The 21,466-nt window shown below is 42.0% G+C and overlaps 2 protein-coding genes across 4 annotated transcripts in view; one reads left to right on the forward strand and one right to left on the reverse strand.

The window, feature by feature from the left end:
- Positions 1–3,338, reverse strand: part of si:dkey-94f20.4 (synembryn-A) — a 19,886-nt gene extending 16,548 nt beyond the window's left edge. For 2 of the 3 annotated variants that reach the window (XM_058062734.1, XM_058062736.1), the window contains exons 1-3: positions 3,172–3,338; positions 2,559–2,621; positions 1,278–1,427 (exon numbers count right to left, since the gene is read on the reverse strand). The gene's annotated coding sequence lies outside the window, so the exon portion shown is untranslated. Of the gene's footprint in view, positions 1–1,277; positions 1,428–2,558; positions 2,748–3,171 lie in introns of those variants that run through there. The other variant, XM_058062735.1, reaches the window with a different exon arrangement.
- Positions 2,539–21,286, forward strand: LOC131110057 (transient receptor potential cation channel subfamily M member 4-like). The gene is made up of 28 exons (XM_058062733.1): positions 2,539–2,789; positions 3,870–3,931; positions 4,005–4,182; positions 5,442–5,622; positions 6,055–6,224; positions 6,324–6,501; positions 7,474–7,538; positions 7,608–7,841; positions 11,140–11,242; positions 11,338–11,459; positions 11,538–11,816; positions 11,899–12,000; positions 12,077–12,205; positions 12,285–12,414; positions 13,442–13,587; positions 13,677–13,789; positions 13,867–13,983; positions 14,054–14,103; positions 14,171–14,409; positions 14,483–14,598; positions 16,337–16,469; positions 17,339–17,513; positions 17,808–17,973; positions 18,052–18,233; positions 18,316–18,448; positions 18,534–18,606; positions 20,477–20,570; positions 20,648–21,286. The coding sequence occupies exons 1-28, from the start codon at positions 2,727–2,729 to the stop codon at positions 20,677–20,679; spliced, it is 3,765 nt and encodes a 1,254-aa protein (XP_057918716.1). The 5' UTR covers positions 2,539–2,726; the 3' UTR covers positions 20,680–21,286.
- The last annotated feature ends 180 nt before the right edge of the window (positions 21,287–21,466 follow it).

Here is a 21,466-nt window from a genome sequence, read left to right on the forward strand (position 1 = left end):
TCTACCCACCAACTATATGTGCTTTCTTAATTTTTAATTATTTGCTGTTTTATTATTATTATATTTATTTATTACTGATTGATTGATTTTCTTTATTCTTTATCTTATTTTGTGTAGAAAAATAAAAATGAAGATATTTGAGAACAGTGGAATGTTTTATCAGAGCTTTTCTTGTAGAAAATCGGAAACCAAAGCAAAGTTTATTCATTTTTCTGTTTTTTTTTTTTTTTTGGAAAACCTGATGCGGCCCAGCCTCGCCCAGACCCTAGCTCCAGTGGCCCCCAGGTAAATTGAGTTTGAGACCCCTGCTCTAAAGTATTGTCCCTTGAGAAGATCTAATAAAATGGTTGATGAAATGTGAGGGATATGCTTATTTCTGTGAGCAAATTGGTATAAATATTTGATGTATTTTGTGTTGCAAGATCAAGTGGTTGTTTTCCACCAGACATTGTATGTGTGGATTGGTGGGAGCGAAGGACATTTCAGGAATAAACACGGTGACGGCATATGTGACTCAAGGGGAAAAGGCACAGGAAAAATGGGCCGATAAAGAAAAGCCCGGAGGAGAATCAGTGTTATTTTGGGCGCGCCGGCGCTTCCTGCAGGTGATGGAAAAGAAAGAAGGATTTCTGGAACAATTGCTCAGCAGCAAGTGGACTGAGAGGAGAGGGATGGTGGAGGATGTGGAGCAAAGGAAAGGAGGGGGTGAGGGGTGTATGTTGGAGCAAAGGAAAGGGGGTATTACAATCAATGTAAACATCAAACAAGGTACAAGGTCACTTTGAGTATCATCACATGATCTGGTTGTTAGTAAAAGCTTGTTTACAATAAGCCATGCAATAAATTATTCATGAAAACTCATGAATGTGAACAGATGACGATCGTGGGAGTTGGCTCGGAGTGACCATGACGACAGTCCAGACACACCCCTTCACCCTGTCAACCTATAAAAGTTCCAAAGTGGCAAAGCATGACAGACTTTGACTTAACAGTCACTAAGCGACAACAACAAAACCTCTGAATTGATGGTTCACTCCAAAAGCAACGGCGGATTTTCCAATTTTCTTGGTGGTAAGTTAAATCCAGCTTTTGGAAAATACTTCTTAAGCAATTACATTACTCGAGGTTCTTCTACCACAGGGTACTGCGGTATGGAGATAGCTGTTCTCTTGCTACTGACTGTGCCTTTGACTGCTGCCTCGCCACTTCGACCAACTCCCAGGTCACTACACACTCACCTGCGTACTGAACTGAGTCACTTCTGCTCTAATATGTACCTTATTCTTCCGGGAAACCACAGGTTGGACAAAGACACCTCACTCGCAAGGAACACCGTCCAGGCATCGGGGGCACAAAGGAGAGAGGACGCACAGGAGCAGCACGTTCCATTCTTGAAGATTGTTCCCTATCGCCCAGAAGCCAAACATCTAGACATGAACGCAGTCAAACGCAGGTAATAAACATCATTGTAATAGAGTACATAAGTGCACTTGTTACTACTACAGGACTATGTAAAAGTCATGAACGTTGTTTTATTGACATTTTTACAAATACGGCTGTTAGCAGCGGCAAGAAAATGGGCTCCAATCCATGAAATTTCGTTTGGTTGGTTCCAGTTATTAGACAATTGTAAGGAAAACTTGAATTTTAGCCAACAGGTTCTGTTGATTTGGATATTGTGGTTAAAAACATGGCTAATGGTTGCGGTTTGCACACTACTGTACTGTAAATATGCAACTAAATACAATAGTCACACTGGAATTGAGTTTTTTTTTACCACCTTATTACATTTTTGACTGTTTATCAACTGTTTGGCACTGTATTGAAATGCATAAAAAAATCCAAAAGTTAGTCTGGTGGGACACATTATGGTCGTTGACTAGCATGCACTCTAGTTTCAATGTGTTTTTTGACATTATTTCATCCAACAGTTTGGCAGTTAACCTCCGTCCCAGGCGTGCACCCCGTGGATGCAAACTGGGCACCTGCCAGGTCCAAATCCTGGCCAACACTTTATACCACATCAGCAAAACAAGCGGAAAAGAAGAGTCCAAAAAAGCCAACGACCCGCAGGGATATGGCAGATAAAATGGACGTTGTAAGGAGATGACATTATGGTCTGTGTGTGTTCTGATTGACTGGTACTTGTTACGGATGTCTATTCCCTGCAAGAATATTGTAATCCTGCTTTGAAACACAATCTTATTTAATTGTATTTACAATAATATATTTAAATCCTGATTAAATTTTTACAAATACAGAATTACAAAACCTGTGTTTCTGGTGCATCGTTGATAGTGAATGAGGCATGTTGCGCTTTTTTTTTCCTGACTGCATATAATCCAGGCTTGAGCGTGTGATATTTTTAGTCCTGTGCAAGATCTTATTTCTTGCACCTCACCATGTATTGTCCCAACATAGCTAACATACTAAGATGCATCAACACTGTCATGTAATAAATAACTGCCCCAAAATCCAGGTGTGACTTTCGTGTGGTTGTGAGTGACCACTCCTATTTATGGAGGAGGTATTCGCCTATTTCCAGACCACACCCTCACCTGTGTGCTCTGCTTGCTCTGCACCTTGTTTCTCCTCGAATCGGCTGACTGGAGTGACAAAATCTGTGATAAAAGTGAAGAGGGGAAAAAGTGGATAATGGTTGGGTGGCAAAAACATGACTTGGTTGTACTTCCTGGCATCATGATTCTGTGAATCGAGGGAAAAAAATGCTAGACACCGGAGACGCAGCAGACGCTGGACACAAAAACAGCAAATCTGAGAAGGACCAGGTGAGAAAGTAGACATTAAAGGTATAATTATTTAGAATAGGCAATAGGTTATTATGAGAGTCGCCATACTTAAGTCATTGTGACGAGTGTTGGATGTGCGCGAATGTGTTAACACGTATGGACAAGATAGATAAGCATTCCTCCGTATCAAACAAAGTACAGTTTGTTGCTTTCGGCTTTTTCCTGATGACAGAGTGGCCAGTGTTGCTGTAAATATATGCAAAGAGACACCGGCTTTTGTCCAACCTTTCTCTATTGAACACTATACTGTTTACTTGCTTGGTGTTGCTACTCTGTGTTTGCTAACTATCGAACACTAAAGTGCGGAAGTTAGCCGCTGATAGTCTGACATGCTAACATAACAATGGGAATGTACACATACCAGAAGTTGTTTTCGGTAACTTTGAACTGACATTTGTCTTAAACATAGTACGAAGCGTGCATTTAATATGCTAAATGCATGAAGGAAGGTCCAGTGTTCAGAGACTGTGGTAAAAGTTGTCACCGTGTTTGTCAGATATAAAAGTAGGTTATCATGAGGGCCGCGTTACATGTAGCTTGAGACCAGCTGTAGTGGCATTCTCTTACTGAATGGACTAGCTGGAACAACGAATTGGAACGCGGCCCATTTCTGCCGCTGTTTTTATTGTGTTTTCTTAAATAACAAAATAATAATTATATTCTAGACACATTATTATATTATTATATAATATATTATATAATCATATGTTTCTAATATAATATTATCATATATTTATAATATGATAATATATTGATTATATATTATATTATTATCAAAGTTTATAACTTTTGCAGTTTAGAATGCTTTTAACACTCACACATCTCAGGCTTTCACAATCTCTGCACATACACAAGGGCCAATTGCAGCACCTTGCTAGAAGTCACAGTCCGGTGTAGACCCTGCATGTCTCACCGGTGTAAGAACTGCTATTTTTTATGTACTTAAGTCAACATAAAAATTCTAAACACACTGTGGCCTTATTTGCACCATCATACACAGTTTACATATTCAGTTGATATTTAAATGGATAAATTGTTTGTGTTGAACGTGTTTTACAGAGCTGGATCCCCAAAATTTTCAAGAAAAGAATTTGTTCCACCTTTGTTGAAGATTCTTTCAGGTACTGTGAAGTTGGTAGCACATCAGTGTTTCATCGTGGTGTGCCATTGACATTGTTTCTCCATTTTTTTTAGTAATGGCGCTCTGTGTCAGTGTGGGGGAACAAGGGATACCCATGCCTCTGTGGCTCTCGGAGACTATTTCAGCACTGCCATTGTCAACCACTGGGATAGTGCCCAACACTCCTCTGAATGCCCAACGGATGCCTTTGGAGAGTTGCAGTTTGCTGGATCCAGCAAGAGACACAGCTATGTGGGTCATTTTGATTAATTCATTTTAAGGTCAAAGGGCCCCCGTTCAATTAACTCGATTATCGAGTCTCCAGTAATCACCCAGTGTGTGGTCTACAAAAGCAAATACCTGACGGGGACTATAATTAGCGTCGGGTCAGAATGCATTGACATTAAAAGCTATGGCTGTCGGCAACCTCCTGATGTAGTATTTTATTTACAAGATGGTAACATTTGAAGTATCATCAGTGGTCAGCATGCAACACATTTAGTTGCCTTATTATTATGCCTTATTGATATTCTTATGTATGTATGCAATCTTCACTCACTAAATGTACTGCAAAAAAGGTCAGTAAGGATAATTCATAATGCCGCCTACAGAGAACATACTAACTCCTTATTTCTAAAATACTTCAACTTGCTGATATAGTTCATCTTCAAACAGCTAAAATAAGGCTAAAAATAACCAATTAGCTAAAAATTTCATCCAATACTTCTCTACAAGAGAGGAGAAATATGACCTCAGGGAAGAAGTACATTTGAAACACTTATATGCTAGGACTACGTTAAAAAGCCATAGCATTTCAGTATGTGGAATCAAACTATGGAATGGATTGAGTAAGACCCTCAAACAATGCACAACGATGAGCCAATTCAAGAAACAATACAAGCAGTTGATGTTTGCTAAATACAAGGATTCTTGAACCAGTCATGATGTGCTATATATATATCACTATATTGACACTTACTATGGTACCGTGAATAACATTTAATTTAATTTAATTTAATTTAATTTAATTTAATTTAATTTAATTTAATTTAATTTAATTTAATTTAATTTAATTTAATTTAATTTAATTTAATTTAATTTAATTTAATTTAATTTAATTTAATTTAATTATATTCAGAAAGCAGGAAGTGAACAAATGTAACAGTTACTGATTGTAAAAGTACCAGATGGAGGGGTAGGATTTAATAAGCTTTGCTTCTTCCGACTCCTTTTGGACATGTGGAACTGTGAACTGATTATGTGATGCATTCAATTGTAATCTGATGCACGTTCAAATGAAATAAAACCATTACCATTAACATATGTACTCCAAATCATGATCAAAGTTCATATGTGAACTTGCTTCTTTTCAATCGTCACCCATCCTCTTTGTAGTTTCGGTAAATAAATGCTCCAACTCCAATGAGAGAATATACGGGGAATACAGTACTTCATAACTTGGAATATTAGTTTTTACCTATAGCATGAATTTGTAATTTATCTCTCCACAGTTCTTGCGCCTGTCATGGGACACACCCCCGTCTATGGTCTACACATTAATGACAGCCCACTGGGGTCTGCCTGCACCTAACCTGGTGGTCTCCGTAGTTGGTGGAGAAGGCAGGACGAAGGTGAAAACATGGGTGCGTGAGGTTCTCAGGCAGGGACTGGTAAAAGCCTCACAAAGCACAGGTAAACACACAAACAAGCGCTACATTCGCTGCTACATTGATGTGTAAAAACTCAACAATATTGTTAAAGATCATGTGAAAAGTGTTTTTCCACATGCAGAAGTTTGGTGGCTTGTGCAATGACAGCTATTTTAAACAGAGGGCCTCCTTGGGGGTGTGACCCTAATTTGGAACGACAATGGCCTCGTCTTCCTGACTAGTTTGCCAAGTGCAGGTGGCACACGGCGTTCTCCCACCATCTGAGGTCATTTCTCCCGGCTTTTCCTCTCTAAGGCCTCAGATCAAAGCTAAGATAATAAGACGCTCTCACACTATGTGTTCATAACAATCCTTCAGGATGCTTCAGATATACTTGGGAACAACAAACATGGCTGCTGTGGATTTAAATCATTTTCAGCATGGAATGCATAGTGACTTATTTGTTGTGTTCCAGGAGCCTGGATCCTAACAGCGGGTCTCCGAGAAGGGGTCGGGCGCTGCGTTGGAGAGGCGGTGAGGGATCATGCAACTGCAGCTTCCTCCGTCTCCCTCAACAAGGTGGTGGCTCTGGGGGTCGCTCCCTGGGGGCTCGTCCACAATCGGCAGCAGCTGGTCAATGCACAGGTTTTAGTCTCCTCTTTTTTTTTTGTAGTTTTCCCACTACTTTTGTCCATGTAGCATAGCTCAGGACTTTAATATTCAACCTGATTTTCCTCCTTGCAGGGCAGTTTTCCTGCCAAGTATTATGTCCATAACACAACTCGGGATTCATGCTGCCTGGACAACAACTACCAGGCCTTCCTGCTGGTGGATGATGGGAGTGTGGGACGCAGAGGTGGAGAGACGGGCTTCAGGGCCAAAATGGAGGACTACATCTCCCACCAGCGTACCGGCATTTGGGGTAACTTCTTTTGTTTTGAATAGAACGTATTGTACATTTGTGGACTTGACTTTGCAATCAATCAGTCAGCTGTTATTATTACTCATATAACCGCCATTAGGTCGAGTGGTTAGCGTGCAGACCTCACAGCTTGGAGACCAGGGTTCAATTCCACCCTCGGCCATCTCTGTGTGGAGTTTGCATGTTCTCCCCGTGAATGCGTGGGTTTTCTCCAGGTACTCCGGTTTCCTCCCACATTCCAAAAACATGCTAGGTTAATTGGTGACTCCAAATTGTCCATAGGTATGAATGTGAGTGTGAATGGTTGTACCCCGCCTCTCCCCCGAAGACAGCTGGGACCCTCGTGAGAATAAGCGTTAGAAAATGAATGAATGAATGCATGAATAAACAGTTGCCCCTCATTTATCACGATTAATTGGTTCCAGACCCGACCGCAATAAGTGAAATGAAGTATGATTCAATATTAATAAATATAATATTTTTGTAGTTATGGTATACAAAACAGCTGCAGGGTGTACGAGTGGTTAGCATGCAGGGCTCACAGCTAGGAGACCGGAGTTCAAGTCCATCCTCGGCCATCTCTGTGTTCATGCAACTCCAAATTGTCCATAGGTATGAATGTGAGTGTGAATGGTTGTTTGTCTATATGTGCCCTGTGATGGGCTGGCCACCAGTCCAGGGTGTACCCCGCCTCTCGCCCGAAGACAGCTGGGATAGGCTCCAGCGCCCCCCGCGACCCTCGTGAGGAAAAGTGGTAGAAAATGAATGAATGAATAACCGGCATTAAGAGAAAATACGCACCTTGCAGCCTGATGCTTTCTGCACTGGTTGCCCGAGGACTTCTTTTGGTATTTGCATGACTGCCTTTGCATGTCGAAGCAAGCGTTGCTCCACAACATGTAAAGTCTAGCCGTCTTTACTCATAAAATGCTTTAACTCTTGCATTCCTCTCTTATGGTTTGGTGTTTATAGGCAGTGGAAGCATCGATATCCCCGTTTTATGCATGCTGGTTTCAGGTGATGCCAGCCTGCTGGAGGTAAGGCCTCCAATGTCAAAACATGATTGCATCACTTTTGAGAAATCTCCCTACTTTGTTTTGCACCAGAGAGTAGATCTGTCCCTGAAGAACTCTATGCCCTGGTTGGTGCTGGCAGGCTCAGGAGGCATGTCTGACTTCCTGAGTGATGTCTTTGAAAACCTGTCATCGACTCCGGTCGTCCAGACCTCCGGTGAGGGGGACTCTGAGGCCGGTCCCAGCGTGGACCTGAAGGACAGAGTTGCGGAACGGGTTCGGAAATACTTTCCCTCTGAAGTAGAGACAGACAAACTTGTTGAGCGGGTAAGTGCAAAGAAGGGGAGGGGAATAAGCCTGTGTGGGTTTTGATTGGCAGGACAGGAGGAGGGCACGGCAGAAAGGGTATAATCCACATACCCTGTCTTAATATAATATACAATACATGACCACAAAGTCTAGGTTGACCTTTCTTGAATGCCCCTGGGCTTAAAATTCCATCATAGTACATACAGGATATTTCATAACAGTGAAGGCACATTGCCAGGTCATTTCATGCAAAATGTCCCCTGATACAATGACCCCTTAGCTTGTGTTCCTCTTGTGCAACTCTCACTGATTAAACAACAAGCACCAATAGCAGTCTCTCTCTCTCTCTCTCTCTCTCTCTCTCCACCCTTTTTATTTACCATATTCACTGTAGTAACAGTACCAAAAAGAACAACAGTAGTCATCCATTTGTTGGGACCCTTCATATTATTTTGTAAACGCAGTGTGTCTTGCTTCACTCTTTGGGTATGATACCATAGCAGTTGGTACTCCAGGGGTGCAACCATCACTCAAATAATTAGAGTACCTCGATTACAGCAAATTCACACAGAAAATTAATCGCTTCCCCCTACCCTGTCTTCTGCATCTGTCTCTCTCACACCAACTACAACTACCCTCATGTTTAGGGGTGTGTATTGGCAAGAATCTGGCGATACGATACGTATCACGATACTAGGCTCACAATACGATATATCACGATACTGTTAACAAGGCGATATTTTTTTTGTTTTTCTTGTAGTTAAAGATTATTTCCTGGAAAAAACTGAATTACACCAGCAATATGCACTTACTAAACACACATTTTTATTCCATTAGAACAGTATGTTATGCTGTATCACAAACTTTCCTCTGTAGAAACTTAAAGTGTAGCATTTGGATAAATAAAGCTTTTAACATCCAGCTTTAAATTTACCAAAAAAACAAATAAATTTAATTATGTCTCAAGATTCTGCTCAAATGTTCACATTCTATTAGCTGTGGAAAAAATGCAGAGTATACAGTCCCTGACCTATCCACCATCAGAACAGTATTTTTGTGGAACAAAGTAACTAACATCAGTAAAAAGTTCTTTTAGGATGCTTGAAATAACCATTATTGAACAAAATAGTGATATCAATTTGAAAAACAAAATACCTGCAATATCACAGTACTACTTTTGTAGTATACAAAAGGACCTTCGCATTGCTTGGTAGGTCCTCATGGTGTCTCGCTAAGTGGACTTGCAGATTTGTCGTGTTTCCCGAATATTTTATTCTGGAAACACGACACATTTTACAAACAGCATGGGTTTTGTCAATTTCTGCACACCCTACTTTGTGTAGAAATCCAAAATGGGTCCACACTTCAGCCTTGTACGCCACAGGGGCCGCTGTTATGTGCTGGCATTCTGCCATGTTGAACTGTGTTTATGTGTGAGGACGTTTCACTCGTCAATCTCGATAACGTCCTTGCCTAATTGACTACGTAGTAAGTGCTGCCACCTAACGATCGGAGGTTTAAATTCAAATCATAATGAACCTTTGCCGTGTCTGTACTTGAATAAATACCATATACAGTCAATGATAAACGCCTAAAATATCCATATCATACTTTTTAATATCGATACAGTATCGTGGAACCAAGTATCGCAATATATCGCAGAAACGATATTTTCTTACACCCCTACTCATGTTCTACGCCTCCTACCAATATATTCACCATCTCTCCTCTGGACATGTCCCAACCATCTCAGTTTGGCCTCTCTGACTTTATCTCCAAGGCCTCGAACACGTAATGTCCCTCTGATGTACTCCTTCCTGATCCTATCTATCCTGGTCACTCCCAATGAGAACCTCAGCATCCTCATCTCTGCTACCTCCACTGTCTCTAGACCAAACAACATGGCTGGTCTCACCACAATTTTGTATACCTTTCCTTTCATTTTAGCTGAAATTCACTGTTACATGTTACATTTAAGTAAATAAGTCAGTGTTTTGACACTACTGCTGTATACATATATATATGAAAAAAATATTTTTTGACACTTTAAAGATCAGTATGTTCACATGACACCGCTTTTTAACAATAACAATGGGCGTAAAATACATTTAAATAACACGTATCATTGTTATTAAACCCTGAGATGGATCAAATGAGTTAACATACAGTTGTATTGAAAATAATATGTGATAGCAGTGTCAACACGCTTCCAGTACTTTGAGGGCACAACAGCGCTATACAAGTGAAAGTCCATTTGGATCCGAAGTCCCAAAGGCCTCTTGCTCATCGGGTTTTGGCTTCTTCTTCTTTTTTTCTTTGAGCTTTTCCCTTCAGGGGGCACCAAATTCCACCCAACTCTGTTTTCTGCATCTGTCTCTCTCACACCAACTACAACTACCCTCATGTTCTACGCCTCATACATGGCAGCATACCAATATATTACCAATATAATTATAATATATAATTACTCATACCAATATACTTACTATCTCTCCTCTGGACATGTCCGAAACATCTCAGTCTGGCCTCTCTGACTTTATCTCAAAGGCCTCTAACATGTAATGTCCCTCTGATGTACTCATTCCCGATCCTATCCATCATGGTCACTCCCAATGAGAACCTCAGCATTCTCATCTCTGCTCCCTCCAGCGAACATGAAATGTCCCTCTGATGTACTCATTCCTGATCCTATCCATCATGGTCACTCCCAGTGAGAACCTCAGCATCCTCATCTCTGCTACCTCCAGCTAACATGAAATGTCACTCTGATGTACTCATTCCGGATCCTATCCATCCTGGTCACTCCCAATGAGAACCTCAGCATCCTCATCTCTGCTCCCTCCAGCTAACATGAAATGTCCCTCTGATGTACTCATTCCTGATCCTATCCATCCTGGTCACTCCCAATGAGAACCTCAGCATCCTCATCTCTGCTACCTCCAGCTAACATGAAATGTCACTCTGATGTACTCATTCCCGATCCTATCCATCCTGGTCACTCCCAATGAGAACCTCAGCATCCTCATCTCTGCTACCTCCCAGTTCTGCTTCCTGTCTTTTCCTCAGTGGCACTGTCTCTAGACCAAACAACATGGCTGGTCTCACCACAGTTTTGTATACCTTTCCTTTCATTTTACCTGAAAGTCTCATCACACATCACACCTGGTTAGTCAGGGTACCATAAGTAATGCAGTACAAAACTGAGTTGTTGTTTTTTTAACACGTTACATGTAGAAAAAAACAATTCTGTACTGTACCAAAATTAATCCAGATTATACTTTATTTTTATTTTATTGATACCCTTTGCCCTCCGCAGGCTCTGAGCATCTACAACAACAAAGACCTGATCACCATCTACCATGGAGAGCAGGAAGGCCCCAATGATTTTGACACAGTCCTGCTCAAAGCTCTAGTGGGAGGTATTATACATTAAATCCACTCTTAAGAACATTGCCATGTTCAACCTATTGGCGTGTGTGTGTGTGTGTGTGTGTGTGTGTGTGTGTCTTCGCAGCAACTAAGCAGCGCGCCTCCGTGGACCACAGCCCGTACAATGAAGAGCTGAAGCTCGCAGTCACATGGAACAGGGTGGACATCGCCAAAAGTGAACTCTTCAATGGAGACATCCAGTGGAGGGTGCGGGGAAAAGAAACACAAGCAAGAGATGAATACTTAAGTTATGATTAATTGATATGATTGTTGGTATATAAACAGTATGACGACTTGGAGGACTCCATGACAGATGCCCTGATCAACGACAAGCCTCAATTTGTGCGCCTCTTCACCGAGAATGGCCTCAACATCCTGGACTACCTGACCTACGGAAGGCTGGAAAGCCTCTACAGATCAGTGGCTGATGGGACGCTTCTCTACCAGCTCCTCCAGCGCCGCCTGGTGGAGAGACTCGGTACACCGCACTCACAGGATTCTCCTCACAAAGTCGCAGCTGAGAGCATCCACAGTGGACCAGCGACTGAGCTTAGCCTTTTTGAGGTGTTCATACAACTTCTGGATACCTTTCGATGTGTTCCTACTGTCATTTTTTCATGATTTATTCGTATTCTTTTCCCTGAAGGTCTCAAGAGTGCTTGAGCTGTTAATGGGGGATATCTGCCAGCCTTTCTACTATGATGCCTTGGACTTGGAGCAGATCTTATCCAAGAGGAGGGCAATGCGGGTATTGTTAAGCTTCCTGTTATGTGTTGCACTGCATTATCCTGAATGGTGATCAACTACCCCCCCCCCCCCAAAAGCGTGCCAGTAAGCTGTTGCGTGGAGACTGCTTATATCGGGAGAGGCGCTGCCTCTTTCCCTGGGCTTCACTCTTCATCTGGGCCATCCTCCAGAACCGCAGTGAGATGGCCACCTTCTTCTGGGAGATGGTATCTGCTCATACTAGCAGAAATAAATGATGTGATTACTTGCAAAATACTAAACATGAGTTCTTCTTGTACTTTCAAGGCAGGGGAGTCTGTTTTGAGTGCTCTGAGTGGGTGCAAGATGCTAAGGGAACTTTCCAAACTAGAAGTTGAAACTGAAACCAAACTCTCCATGAAAGAGTTGGCCCAGAAATTTGAGAACCTGGCACATGGTAAGACTCATTCAGATTTCACAAAAGTGAGTACACCATACACACTTTATATCTTCTCATTCATTCATTCATTCATTCATTTTCTACCGCTTATTCTCACGAGGGTCGTGTGGGTGCTGGAGCCTATCCCAGCTGGCTTCGGGGGAGAAGTGGGGTACACACTGGACTGGTCACCAGCCAATCACAGGGCACATATAGACAACAACCATTCACACTCACATTCATACCTATGGACAATTTGGAGTCGCTAATTAACCTAGCATGTTTTTGGAATGTGGGAGGAAACCGGAGTACCCGGAGAAAACCCACACATGCACGGGAAGAACATGCAAACTCCACACAGAGATGGCCGAGGGTGGAATTGAACTTGGGTCTCCTAGCTGTGAGGCCTGCGCGCTAACCACTCTTCCGCTGTGCAGCCCTCTCAATGGACAATACTATAGAAATTCAGATTTACTTGGATATACTTCAGGGTCGTCAGTGTACAGCTTGTACTCTATTTTCACTAGCAGTAAAAATGGTAATGGTTTTATTTCATTTGAACATGCATCAGATTACAATTGAATGCATCCCATAATCAGTTCACAGTTCCACATGTCCAAAAGGAGTAGGAAGAAGCAAAGCTTATTAAATCCTACCCCTCCATCTGGTACTTTTACAATCAGTAACTGTTACATTTGTTCACTTCCTGCTTTCCTAATATAAGTTTTTTTAATTATTATTTTTTATTTTATTTTTTGTCACGTACCGAAGTACGAGGTGATATGAGCATCCAATGACATAATGGGTACCATAGTAAGTGTCAATATAGTGATATATATATATAGCACATCATGACTGGTTCAAGACTCTTCATCCTTGTATTTAGCAAACATCAACTGCTTGTATTGTTTCTTGAATTGGCTCATCGTTGTGCATTGTTTGAGGGTCTTACTCAATCCATTCCATAGTTTGATTCCACATACTGAAAAAAAAATGGTTGCCAAAATGTGATTTCTCTGTTTAATGTAGTTTCTGTACATTTCAGATGTCTTCAGCTCTTGTTACCGCAGCAATGAGAGTCGTTCCTTTACCCTTTTGATCCGCAAATCCCCAGTCTGGGGCGGCACCACCTGCCTCCAGATGGGAATGGGTGCAGACGCTCGGCTTTTCTTCAGCCACGATGGAGTGCAGGTGGTTTCCTGTGGTCCCTTAGCTCACCCTCAAATAAGTATAGATGATGCCGTGGAGTGAATGCAGTCTTTTTTTTTTATCCCATACAGTCTCTGTTGTCCCAGATCTGGTGGGGCGACATGAAGAGGAACACAGAGGTGTGGAAACTCATGCTCACCTTTTTCTGCCCCATTCTCTGCTACACCAACTTGATCTCCTTCAGGTAATCACACAGGGAAAAAGCTCATAGCCTACTTTTATTGATTTATTTTAATTTCTTTTATTTATACTACCTTGCAGGAAACAAGAGGACCACCAGAAGGGGGACGACGGGAAGCCGAGCGAGGACGGTGTAGGTCGGGACAATGACAGCCTCTACGGCACCACCATCTTCTCATTCTCCGACATTAAACACATGTAATCACATGCTCGCCATTCATCATATTAATTTTCATGGCTTTGACTGAAGTCATGTTGTTTGCACCAGTGAAGCAGATGCACAAGGAGGATACACTCCCAGGACGGCGACCATCAAAGGTAGGTCACCACCTCGCACTCCTGACTGAGCGCTGAGCCAATCACGTGTCCGTCTCTCTTCCCGCAGGCATACCTCACACACCGAGACCTCCCGAGCGGCCGTTCATTGTGTCAAGATGGCGTCAGTTCTGGTTTGCGCCCGTCACGTCCTTTTTGGGCAACGTCCTCATGTACTTCCTCTTCCTACTGCTCTTTGCTTACGTGCTGCTGGTGGATTTCAAGCCACCGCCTCCTGCCGGTCCTGCCATAACGGAGCTAGTGCTGTACTTCTGGGTGTTCACCATCGTGTGCGAGGAGATCCGGGAGGTAAGCGAGGAGAGCGGATTCCTTTGCACGCATTGATTTGTATTTTATTTTGTTTTTATTTTGCTTCTCCAAGACCTTCTTCTTAGGCACGATGACTTTGCGGCAGAGGGTCAGGGTGTACATTCAAGATGTGTGGAACAAGTGTGACCTCACCGCCATCATCCTCTTCATCATTGGACTTGTGTGCAGGTAAAGTACGTTACATTGGTGCCAACTCGGTTCAAAATGCAAAACTGCAGTTATTTGCTGAAATCGTGGGTGTTTCAGAGATGAGTGTACACAGTGGACATTAACACGGCAGGAGGTGATCATGATCATGTGACATGGTAATGGTTTTATTTCATTTGAACATGCATCGGATTACAATTCAATGCATCCCATAATCAGTTCACAGTTCCACATGTCCAAAAGGAGTAGGAAGAAGCAAAACTTATTAAATCCTACCCCTCCATCTGGTACTTTTACAATCAGTAACTGTTACATTTGTTCACTTCCTGCTTTCCTAATATAGTTTAAGTTTTTTTTCGTTTGTTTTTCTTTTTTTATATTTTTTTACTTTTCTTGTCACGTATTGAAGTACGATGATATGACCATCCAATGACATAATGGGTACCATAGTAACTGTCAATATAGTGATATATATATATATATATATATATATATATATATATAGCTCCTTCTGGTACTTTTCAGTACCAGTAACATTACATTTGCATGACAATGTTACATTTGTTCACTTCTTGCCTTTCTAATATAATTAATTTTTTTTAATACAATACAATTTTATTTTATTTTTGTCACGTACCAAAGTACGAGGTGATATGAGCATCCAATGACATAATGGGTACCATAGTAAGTGTCAATATAGTGATATATATATAGCACATCATGACTGGTTCAAGACTCTTCATCCTTGTATTTAGCAAACATCAACTGCTTGTATTGTTTCTTGAATTGGCTCATCGTTGTGCATTGTTTGAGGGTCTTACTCAATCCATTCCATAGTTTGATTCCACATACTGAAATGCTATGGCTTTTTAACGTAGTCCTAGCATAGAAGTGTTTCAAATTTACTTCTTCCCTGAGATCATATTTCTCCTCTCTTGTAGAGAAGTATTGGATGACATTTTTAGCTAATTGGTTATTTTTAGCCTTATGCCTTATTTTAGCTGTTTGAAGATGAACTATATCAGTAAGTTGAAGTATTTGTGATTTTTTGAAATAAGGAGTTAGTATGTTCTCTGTAGGCGACATTATGAATTATCCTTACTGACCTTTTTTGCAGTACATTTAGCGAGTGAAGATTGCTTTTATAGTTATTAGCCCATATTTCAACACAATAAGTAAGATATGGTAGAATCAGAGAGTAATCAAGAGTGTGGAGTGATTTCTGATTGAGAACAAATTTAGCTTTTGTTGCTTTGTTGACATGTATTTTTTGTAGTCTTATTGTTTCCCAGCTACTCAACTGGAATAATCTGGCAGGCCACCATGTTTCTGCATGGTTGCACTTCTGAAAAACATCACGTACAGGCGGCTGTCACACAAGTATACAGGTGCATGAATTACTTCATCTGTGCGTCTGCCCTAGTTAATTTCCCTCCATTTGTGTCGGCCTCACACATTTTTGGCTCGCCTCTTCTCATACTTGGCAATGCACCTGCATACCTGTCTGACAGGCTACTGTATGCTTGTGATGTTTTTCTGAAGGGCAAATGCAAACATGTCAGATGATTCCAGTTGAGTAGCTGTAAACAATAGGATTATACAAAAATATACATGCGACATTATCATGATCACCATCCTGCCGTGTCAATATGTCTACTGTGTACACTACCTGTCCTTAATGATACTCTGTAAAGAAGCACTAAAGCCATTAGGAGGCGTCATTGCTGTAAAATGTAGAGTGGATGTTCATCTGTTGCAGGATGTTCAACTGGTCCTATGAATTTGGCCGGGATGCTCTGTGTGTGGACTACATGGTCTTCACCCTTCGACTCATTCACATCTTTGCCATTCATAAACAGCTGGGACCAAAAATCATCATCGTTGGAAAGATGGTAAGAGGAAGTGACACATCAGTAGTTCTGAGTATGTTATAATAATAATAAGACCCTTGTGAGGATAAGCGGTAGAAAATGAATGAATGAATGAATAATAATAGGCTGCACGGTGGGCAAGTGGTTAGCGCGTAGACCTCACAGCTAGGAGACCAGGGTTCAATTCCACCCTCAGCCATCTCTGTGTGGAGTTTGCATGTTCTCCCCGTGCATGCGTGGGTTTTCTCCGGGTACTCCGGTTTCCTCCCACATTCCTAAAACATGCTAGGTTAATTGGCGACTCCAAATTGTCCATAGGTATGAATGTGAGTGTGAATGGTTGTTTGTCTATATGTGCCCTGTGATTGGCTGGCCACCAGTCCAGGGTGTACCCCGCCTCTCGCCTGAAGACAGCTGGGATAGGCTCCAGCACCCCCCGCAACCCTCGTGAGGATAAGCGGTAGAAAATGAATGAATGAATGATTAGTGTTTGGGGCTGCACGGTGGATGAGTGGTTAGCACGCAGACCTCACAGCTAGGAGACCAGGGTTCAATTCCAATCTCAGCCATCTCTGTGTGGAGTTTGCATGTTCTCCCCGTGCATGCGTGGGTTTTCTCCGGGTACTCCGGTTTCCTCCCACATTCCAAAAACATGCTAGGTTAATTGGCCACTCCAAATTGTCCATCTGTAAGAATGTGAGTGTGAATGGTTGTTTGTCTATATGTGCCCTGTGATTGGCTGGCCACCAGTCCAGGCTGTACCCTGCCTCTCGCCCGAAGACTGCTGGGATAGGCTCCAGCACCCCCACGACCCTCGTGAGGATAAGCGGTAAAGAATGAATAAATGAATGAATGAATAATACTACTAATAATAATAATGTTGTTTTCAGATGAAGGATGTCTTCTTCTTCCTCTTCTTCCTGGGGGTGTGGCTAATGGCATACGGAGTGGCCAATCAGGCTTTGATATACTCCTACGACCCACAACTCGATCGCATCTTCCGCCGGGTTTTCTACAGGCCGTACTTGCACATTTTTGGACAGATTCCCGTCGAGGAAATGGATGGTATTGGACTGCAGATTATTACAATGCTCATTATTTACTTAAGGGGGGGTAATGGTTATATTTATACATTTTATGAAGGGCGGCTTAATTAAATTACAGCAGGAGTGACCCAATTTCTTGAACGAAAGATGCTAAAACTAATGTTAATGCTGGATCCTATCCCAGCTGACCCTTGGACCAGTTATATTTAATCTGTGAAACATTATGTATGGATTATGAAACATGTTCTATTTGAATTTGATGCAGGAACAAAATATACTGTAGATTAACAACCTTTGTCCGTGTTATTCCCAGTGGGAAAGGACTGGGATGTTCCATGCACCAGCAATGTGACACTGATTGAAGAAGGTGCAGAGCCGTGTCGGGTTATGTACAGTAACTGGCTGGTGGTAATCCTGCTGGTTATATACCTGCTGGTCACCAACATCCTGCTCATCAACCTTCTCATCGCCATGTTTAGGTAAACAGCAGCACCAAAGTTTATTATTATTATTATGATATTTTCTTTGACCGTGACTGCTGTGTTTTGTCTGTGCAGCTACACCTTCTCCGAGGTGCAGGCCAACAGCGACATATACTGGAAGTTCCAGCGATACAACCTCATTGTTCAGTATCACTCCCGTCCTTCGCTAGCACCGCCCTTCATCATCCTCTCTCACATCAACCTCTTTATCAAGAGGAACATCCGCAAGGTGCCCTCAGTGAAGATCCACCACTTTGGTCAGTCTTCACACGGGGTTATAATAAAACAGAAAAATATGACAATGGTGAATAATTAAAATAAAAAATGGTGTCTCACTAGTTTTACAGTTAAAAGGCAAGGCAGCCAATCGGCTCATGACGTGGGAAACCATTCAGAAGGAGGACTTCCTCACAGCTCAGAGCAAGATCCAGAAGAGCAGCGACTCCGAGAGGCTGAAGCGCATGTCTGCCAAGTGAGAACACTCGGACACGCCTTCTGTAATGTAGTTTTAATATGTACACGTGTACCTAATGTTGTGGTTGGTTCATGCATTCTAGAGTTGATGGGGTGATGAAACACTTGACTGAAAGCAGAGACTTTGACCACAGGCTGAGGACTCTGGAGACTGAGGTATTACTTTTACTCGCGAGATGCTCGATATTGGCTTTCTTTCCGATATAGCGTTCCCACATTGTACAGAACTTCGTTGCCAATACCAATTTATAGGCAGCAGCTTTTTCCTAATGTCAGGTCACATCTCATGTCATGAATGAGCACCTTATTAGGGATGTCCAATTATTATTGACCGATATCAGCATAAAAATGTGATATCGGTCGATATCTGCATCTAATTATAAAAACCGATATTAAAAATATGCTGTATCACCACAAGTTATCGGAAATTGAGAGTTAGACAATATCTGTTTTCAGCTAAAAATCTAATATCGAACATCCCTACATTATGCTTCTTTTATTGTGATACCACTGGAAAATAACAAGGAATCGAACCCGGGTCTCATAGCTGTGTGGCCTGCACGTTAACCATTCGTGCAGCCATGATAAAGACATTCATTAATTTTCTATCGTTTATCTTATCCCAGCTGTCTTCGGGCGAGAGGCGGGGTACACCCTGGACTGGTGGCCAGCCAGCCAATCACAGGGCACATATAGACAAACAACCATTCACACTCACATTCATACCTATGGACAATTTGGAGTCACCAATTAACCTAGCATGTTTTTGGAATGTGGGAGGAAACCGGAGTACCCGGAGAAAACCCACGCATGCACGGGGAGAACATGCAAACTCCACACTGACATGGCAGAGGGTGGAATTGAACTCGAGTCTCCTAGCTGTGAGGTCTGCGCGCTAACCACTCACCCGCCATTTAGCCCTCTTTTTAGTTATTGCAACTATAGTTATTTACACAAACGCTTACATTACATTCGCATTGTAACAGCAACATCATGCTAGGTTTGCCTGTTCGTTGAAGAAAAATAATAAAAATAGCTGACTGACACATAGTCGGCAGAGCTTTACTTTAGGATGTGTAGCGAAGCCTGATGTTTTACAATTGTTTTCTCAGTTGGTGCTTGTAAACGGGCTCTAAGGATACACATTATTGTAGGAATATCGTTTAAAAAGTAAACTCTGCATAATTCATTCATTCATTTTCTACCGCTTATCCTCACGTGGGTTGCGGGGTGCTGGAGCCTATCCCAGCTGTCTTCGGGTAAGAGGCGGGGTACACCCTGGACTGTTGGCCACACAGCCAATCACAGGGCACATATAGACAAACAACCATTCACACTCACATTCATACCTATGGACAATTTGGAGTCGCCAATTAACCTAGCATGTTTTTGGAATGTGGGAGGAAACCGGAGTACCCGGAGAAAACCCACGCATGCACGGGGAGAACATGCAAACTCCACACAGAGATGATAGCTGAGGGTGGGATTGAACTCAGGTCTATTAGCTGTTAGGTCTGCACACTCGTCCACTGTGATAAGCCCCATGATAAAGACAATGTTCCATAAATTTACAATGAAAACCGCCGTGGCATGTCTATTCAACTTACCTGTAATTGTTCCGGGGGGGCTAGCGGGGAGTAAGGTGTCTTCCTTTAATACATATCGTCATTTTTGATTTATGTTGTGATCATGTAGCAGAGAGTTTCATACTTTTGTTCCTCTACGGAGGTTTGTGCCACATAGAAATGTGCAGCTTCCTAATCTTTATTGTTACCAGCATCATTTCAATGGATTCTCATTCGTGAATTTATTCAGCCTAACCTGTCTTACTGATTTATAGACGTAACAGAGCAGAGTCTGGAATGGACTGCTTGTATCTGAGATTTTAGATGCAGACCAATAGAATTAATTTTTCTTTTTGCTGATATTGGACCCATGTTTGATATCAATAAGGGATCAGGACACCCCTACACTAAATTGAATGAACTCCTCTTACGTTACACTCTTGTGTCAATTCACATCACAGATGGAATATTGCGCCAACGCTCTGAGCTGGATTGTGGATACTTTGGCACAAGGTAGCTCCTTCAAACCTCCTCGGCCGCCCCCCATTTTGAAAGGTACCAACCTAAAATGTTTCAACTCGTACTCTATACCTCACTTACTTTTTTATTTATTCATGTATTTATTTTTCCAGATGCGTTCCCATCTCCTTGTTCTAGCTCTTGATGCTGCAACCTTTGGTGAGGGCTAAAAGTCTTCAGTTTTATAACCTCAGCTGTTGCCATGCCAACCGCTTGCCATATTATGACTGGATTCCAAAGTAGCTGTTACATTGTTACAGTGTTGAGTACATCTAGATGCTTTTTAAAGGTCCTTTTTCATGTTGTATTTATATTTTTCCACTGCATATCGTCTATATTTAACACTTAAAATGTGGTTTGACACAAGGGGTGGGGGCTAAATGTATGCATGATCACTGGAGTTGTTTGTTTTAATGCAAAATATTTTTGATGGATGCACACTTTTGCAACTCTAAAGTGCAAATATTTGTTTTAATAAAATATGTACAATTTATAGCTGTCTCATTTAATGCAAGGTGGACATTTTAGTAGACAGAAGGTATACCTAATGTTACGGCCGATCCGTGTTGTTGGATGTAGTGTCGCGTGACAGGGTGTGAAGGTGCTTCCCAGGCATGTGGGCAGGTTAGTCACGGCTCTTGTGAAGGTCGTAGCACCAGAGCGTTCCTCTTGAAGGAGTCTTTACCGTAAATAGACAACCGGGCCACCTGTCAGCCGCACCATCGCAAATGTTAACTGTTGGAGCGTTGTCCATTGCAGTGCATTGGGGTTTAGTAACAGCGACCAGGAAAACTGGACCATATATGGACCCCCAACTGATACCTTATGGCTCTTACACCACTTCTATAATAAATTCTGCCTTTCCAGCGACAACAGTGCTCAGTTTTAAACAGTGGATGTTATGGTTGCAGGTGTACCAAATGTTATGAAAA

Source organism: Doryrhamphus excisus, chromosome 22 (assembly GCF_030265055.1).
Source record: "Doryrhamphus excisus isolate RoL2022-K1 chromosome 22, RoL_Dexc_1.0, whole genome shotgun sequence".
In the NCBI taxonomy this organism is placed as follows: domain Eukaryota; kingdom Metazoa; phylum Chordata; class Actinopteri; order Syngnathiformes; family Syngnathidae; genus Doryrhamphus; species Doryrhamphus excisus.

What these genes read in the sequence shown, in the direction of transcription:
- LOC131110057 (XM_058062733.1), top strand. Translation starts at nt 2,727, where the DNA reads ATGCTAGACACCGGAGACGCAGCAGACGCTGGACACAAAAACAGCAAA. An exon ending in ATGGAGACATCCAGTGGAGG is followed by an intron (nt 11,460 to 11,537) that starts GTGCGGGGAAAA and finishes GTATATAAACAG; the next exon opens with TATGACGACTTGGAGGACTC. An exon ending in CTGAGCTTAGCCTTTTTGAG is followed by an intron (nt 11,817 to 11,898) that starts GTGTTCATACAA and finishes TTTTCCCTGAAG; the next exon opens with GTCTCAAGAGTGCTTGAGCT.